Source organism: Lotus japonicus, chromosome 1 (assembly GCF_012489685.1).
Source record: "Lotus japonicus ecotype B-129 chromosome 1, LjGifu_v1.2".
Lineage (NCBI taxonomy): Eukaryota > Viridiplantae > Streptophyta > Magnoliopsida > Fabales > Fabaceae > Lotus > Lotus japonicus.
In genome coordinates this window covers 7,001,202-7,007,451 of record NC_080041.1, presented here as the reverse complement: position 1 = coordinate 7,007,451, position 6,250 = coordinate 7,001,202, and the positions used below count along the sequence as shown (strand labels likewise).

Here is a 6,250-nt window from a genome sequence, read left to right as displayed (position 1 = left end):
ACAACTAGCACAAACATCCACATCCAAGAACACAAGAGTACATATAACCATGTATTAGAAATTAAGCAAGCAAAAACACAAGAAAGATGTGATTTATACTATATTTCAAACAAAAGAAAACCATTTTTTTCAGAACATGACAAATGGAGATGAGATGATAATTGAGGACATCAAAAGCATAGCAAAAGAAGCATAACAAACTTTCTTCCACAACATCACTAAAGCAGATTGCACAAAATCCAAGTGTACTTTAAAATGTGAGCAATTCAAGGGTGGTGCACCCACAAGGGAAGACATGTATGTACCTGAATGTACCCTCCATGATTGCACCAACCATGTGAAGTTGTATTATTGCATCAGGTTCTAATTAATAACACCAACAACAAAAACACCCACATATAAAGGGAGAAAAATGCCAAGCACAAAAAGATACAACTGCTACCCCAAGCATATGATCCAATCATTCACATTGGACAAGAAAACAAATGAAGGAGCTGAAATGATCACAATTTTCCATTTACTTTCATATCATGTTGCAAAACAAATGCCAAGCACCAAATAAGCACATTGTCCCACAGATAAGAGCATGACAAATAACAAATAATGCATATTCAAGGGCACAATCAAATTGTTCAATTTTCCAAAACCGTAATGATAATTAGACACTCAAACATGGAGACACCATAGAGACACTCAAACATTGCAGACACTCCATTTTTTCTCTCTATCACTATTTGTATCGCATTCGTCATAAATCACAATAATTACTTCTTTTTATATATTATTTTTTCTTAGTGTGAGTGTCTACAAAATTTCTGCAATATGCGAATGTGTATGAAACTATGAATAATTTTACTTTCCAAAACAACCCTTGTGTGAACTTCACTGGAGACAGTTATTGATACTCCACCAATGAAAAGGCAAACTCAATGATTACTTTTTCAATGACATGATAGGCAGTGTTGGACAGCTCAACATTGAGACAACAAATATCAAAAATGCAAGTGTATGTAAGAATGATGACACAAATGTGATTGCATTCTCAATATCAAATCTTAATTAACTATTCATACCACATGCAATTAATCCTATAGGCATTAGATGAATAGAATAGTAAAACAAACACAAGACAAGCAAGGCAATATTTTAAAATCTAATTAAAAAAATTGTATTGCAATCCACATGACATAATCCATCTATATATAAAAATATATACGTTTAGACAAATAAAAGGGGGCAGCATGTGCAGAAAAAGGTAATGCAAATATGCAATGAATAGAGACAATCATTTATTTGTTTATCAATGGCCAGACATTGCAACTAGGAATCTAGCCAATATAAATAAGAGACATGAACTGCAGCTTCACCCGAAATCAGGGATATAAACATAGACAAAAAAAAAAACATCTAGGAAATCAACACACAAATTATAATATATTATAACAAATAATATAGCTATTCTTTTCTTAACAAAAAGAATGGGGTTCTAAAATCTTAAATGGGTCCTCATTAGTAAAAGAAAACAATGTGTAATAATCATCATAAAGCTTAAGAATTGATACACGGTAGAAAACCACAATGAAACTAAAATTATGGTAGACAATCACAAAAGCTAAGAAAATTGCTTCTGCCCATCGTGATTTTGCCTCGCCATAATTTTCCGATGTATATCAAAACATGCTAAATTGCACATAATGGTGTCTAAATGAAGCAACACAAGCATGTTTGAAAAAATTTCTACAATTGATTCTAAAGTCAAAATCAATTATTTAGAGAAACTTCTACAAATAGCACTTGAGTGCAATAATTGATTATGGGAAAAAATAAAATGATCCAAACAAGTTATTGAATTGACGTTCACACGCACTTCAAGACCAAAAACAAACAGAGTCTTCTCATAGATTGAGATGTTAATCTGTTCACATTGCTGTTATCTGATATCCTAACACAAAATCTGATATACTAACACACTTAACATATTGATTTTGACTAGAAATAATATTGGAGACCAGCCTCATAGGTTAGATGAAATTTAAAGATCAGTAATGGCTATTGTGTGAATTCCAAACAAGAACAAAAGGAAATTACAGTACATCACGTCTTGATGAATGCAGAAACTTTGCAGGCCGCTTACGCATCAGAGAGATGACCAGTAAACTAGGATGAAAAAGACAGACATATAATGATGGTGACGTTACAACTACTTCCCATGCTTAAGTCTATACAATTAAAACCTAGCTATTGGTCTATGGGATATATAAATACATACATACACACAAGAGGTGACAATAATATATATCATAATATGGAACATTGAAATTGTGCATCATGTCTACTCAGAAAAAAGGAAGCATACCAACATACCAAGTATATCTCGAGGAAAATATATATTTAGCATTATGAACTCATTGTCCAGCAATAACAACCATCATAAAATATTAATATTTAAAAATACATCATTATCATATACTTTACACTGCAGATTTCACCTTTGACAAATTTTAAATCTAAAACAATAGAAACAGAAGGGGAGTAAAACACTATAAAAAACAAAAAACTTCAAAGCAAAGTAGAGAATTTGATACAATCACTTATGATAATTAATATTCAAAGCAATGGTGAGACTAGTAAAACACAACATTTATCCAACTTTGCTTTCCATTTTAAGTTAATTTGGTACATAAACTATATCCCTAATTGTTAGAAAATGAGGGACTCTTTGTCAGTCAATGATCATCTCATGAAATGACAAAGGCATACTAATCAGGCGAGAATAAAGAATAGAACTAAAATCAAGTTGGAAAATGCAGGAAAAAGAGTGACATGCAATAAAGATACAAAGCCTAGTAGAAAAATTAATCCTCCCACCTCTTTCAATATCAGCAAAGGACTACAACGTCAGCCTCTCGAAGCCCCATCTATTAACATCTTGTACTCAGAAAGAAAATTCAGAGTATGTTTGATTTCTGTTGAACTCAACACTGATCATCGTTGAAGTTAGCGTAGCAATATATTTGCTTTTTTTGTTTGGAAAACCAAACACTCAATTTCAATTTATTGGATTACCATAGGAGGAACCTCCTAGTAGTCCCCCACCTGAAGCTGCATAAACATCTGAAGGATCCATCATTGGTGAAGAAGATGAGGCCCCATTTCTCCCTCCACCACCAACAGTACCACCAACACCGCCACTCCCACCACCCAAATGCAGCTCAGAAAAATTCGAATACACATCCCTATTCTCAAGCCCTTGATCATAGAGAAACCCTTTGAACACATGGCCACCAATCTTCACCACAGCCTGATATGCATACTCATCCTTCCCATCCTCCACCGCCGTCACCCGAACACACTTGAACACCGCCGGTGCACGCACTTGACCAGGCATTGTCTCTTTGAAACTCGCATCTGCACACAAAATTCCACCCTTCAAACACAAATCAAAAAACAACAAAAAAACCATCCATACAAAATTTTGCATGAGTTTATACATATATTTTCATTAATCGCATGTTTGTCATTGGGAGAAGTCTCATATTAAAGAAAAACCACAAATCAAGTGCATGTTTGGCTTCTAAATTCACACAATATCCAAGAAATATTTACTTAGCCCATGTTTGAAAACACAGAAAACCACTCCAAAGCCAAAATCATACGGTGGGCAAATGTAAAACTCATAGTTACTACAGTCCACCATGATTTTGGTTCACAGTGATTTTCTTCTACCCGGGTATCCAAACATGGACTTAGACAGAAGTGATTTTAAAAAGCACTCACCTTGGTGGCTAGAGCTAGTTTCAAAGCTCCTAGGAGGAGTGGTGTTAGAAGTAGAAGTGTGAGAAGCAGTAGTATTAGTCTGCGAACCAACAAGCCTAGGTTTCTTGGTACCGGAAGTGGAACCACTAGACCCTGCAACCGCTGCCGCCGCCCCCGGCGCCGTCATGAGCTGCCGTTCCCTCCTCCTTGCAGCAGGGACCCAAGTGCTCTTCACATGAGTAGGGCAATCAAAACCTCGACTCTTACAACAAGTCCTGCACCGTCTGTTAGTACAATCCTTCTTCGCCTGGTTCCCACAGTCCTGGCACGTGGTGGTCCCGCCGGTGGTGGTGGCATCACCACCACCACCAAGATGAACCAAATTCCCGGAACTAACATTGTGTTCGAGCAAATTACCTTGCTTATTCTTCATGTAGTGCCCTTGATGATGGTGATGGGTTTGTTGCTCCTGCCAGAACTGAATTCCTTGGTTTCTTCTACTCAGCATGTTGGTGGTTGCGTTGTCGTTGTCGATGGCGGTGAGAAGAGGGATAACACCGACACCAAGCGCGGTAGCAGGGTTGAGAGAATGAGGATCGGAGATGATGGGGTTGTTGCTGTTGTTGTTGTCGTGGATGTGGTGATGATGTTGTTGAAGATGGTGGTGGTGGTGGAAAGAGGAAGCAGGCGCCACCACGAACATGCCCATCTCCGGCGGCGCAACGCCGGCGTAGTTGAGAGATGGTGACCTGGAAGTGCCGGGCCAGATTCCGGCGGAGGGTCCGGTGGTGGCGGCGGCAGGGACTGCATTGAAACCGAGCGAGAGGTCGTCAGCTCGGGCGGCGGCGGCGGAGGAAGCGGTTGCTGCTGCCCAGTCTGCAAAAGCGCCAGAATCTGAAGGCTGCAACCTCCTTGTAGTAGCCACAACTGAAAGTGTTTGATAATATCTCAAAAATAAAAATAAATAAATAACAAATTATGTCTTTGATTTTTTGTTATGATGGTGATGAATAAAGGAGGTGGAAGATTTATATATAGATCTTCTGAGAAGTTGGAAGGAAAATTAGTTATGTGTAACTATATATGGTGTCTGTGAGAGTATCTAATGTGGGTGTTATTTGTGTGATTGTGGGGTCTTACTCTCTCTCTCTCACTCTGCTGCTGCAAGTGTATCAGAGAAAGAACAATTTAATTTAATTTTTTGGAAGAAATAAAGAAAAAGATGGAAAGTTTTAGATGTGGTTTGATTGTGATCTTGTGTTGGTAGCAAGTGGGGTGTGTGTGTGTGTGAAGAAGAGGAACAAGTTTGTTTTCTCTGCTTCTTGTTCTGATGTTTCTCTGCTTCTTGTTCTGATGTTTCTCTGCTGCTGGCTGCTACTAGTATTACTGTCACTTTGGCTTTTTACCAGAGGAAGAAAAAGTTTTGGTTTGTGAGTGAGAGAGAGGGGACTCAGTTTTCTGGAGTGTGCAGAGTGAGAGCAGTGAATGAATGAGAAAATGCAATAACGACTTTTTCTCACTAACTCACTCACTGTGTGTGTTTCTATGTTCCTTTTTCTTTCTTTCTTTACTTTCTCTCTCTCTTTCACTTCATCATCATCTTCTTCTCTTCCTTCTATTAGCTTATTCTTTCTCTGAGCTTTTCCCACTCAAGTCCTTCCCTTTCCTTTCCTTCTTTTCTTTCTTTGTTTCTCTCTATGGATTCCTAGAAAGTTGTTTATGGGTCTTCCCTAACCTAATAGTGCTTTCTAGCACTCTTCCCTCTGTTCCTGATCTTTTGTTGTTTTAACTTTTGTCCTAAATTTTAAAACTTTTGTTGTTTTACAAATTCAATGCATTTTTTCTCAATTTATTCTATGTATACCCTCATTTAATATTATTTCTCTCACATACCACCACTTATTTTCACCAATCAAAATCATAACAACTTTTTTAACCAATAATTATTATTCTCTATCTTCACTCTAACTCAACATTAAATAGGGGTGTTTATGTCAACAAATATATCAATGATTGCACTCTTAAACAATGTGCATAACCTTAAACAACAAAAAATTAGGAATGGAGGGAGTAATAATTATCAGCAAGACACTTTTCTCTAAACCATTTTAACACAAATTGTCTAACATAATACTGGTAGATAATTGAACTCATTAATCATCAGGTCTAAGATTTGATTTTTAGGTGTTGTGGATGGATAATTATTTATTATGAAAATCTTACCTCTTTAATGTAATTTCTGAACTTTGAGATAATTAGATTTATAGCTTTCAATTTCAATTGTAGAATACTTTGAGAAACAAAAAAGACACATTAACACATACTTCTTGTGGTTGGTTTATTTTTCAAAAATTCAACATATTTTCAATATTTAATAAATCAATCAATTAAAATTAGAATATTATAAAGTGTACTTAAGTGTAACTACCATTTTTCATTTCAAAAAAAAAAGTGTAACTACCATTTTTCAAAATATAAATAGAATAGAAGAAGA

General features: G+C 36.3%; 1 protein-coding gene across 1 annotated transcript; it reads right to left on the bottom strand.

The window, feature by feature from the left end:
* Positions 1-2,774: 2,774 nt before the first annotated feature.
* Positions 2,775-5,450, bottom strand: LOC130733309 (protein LATERAL ROOT PRIMORDIUM 1-like). Its single transcript, XM_057585442.1, has 2 exons — positions 3,778-5,450; positions 2,775-3,408 (listed from the first exon to the last, which is right to left on the bottom strand). Exons 1-2 carry the CDS (start codon positions 4,463-4,465, stop codon positions 3,050-3,052), a joined length of 1,047 nt encoding a protein of 348 aa, XP_057441425.1. The 5' UTR covers positions 4,466-5,450; the 3' UTR covers positions 2,775-3,049.
* Positions 5,451-6,250: the final 800 nt, after the last annotated feature.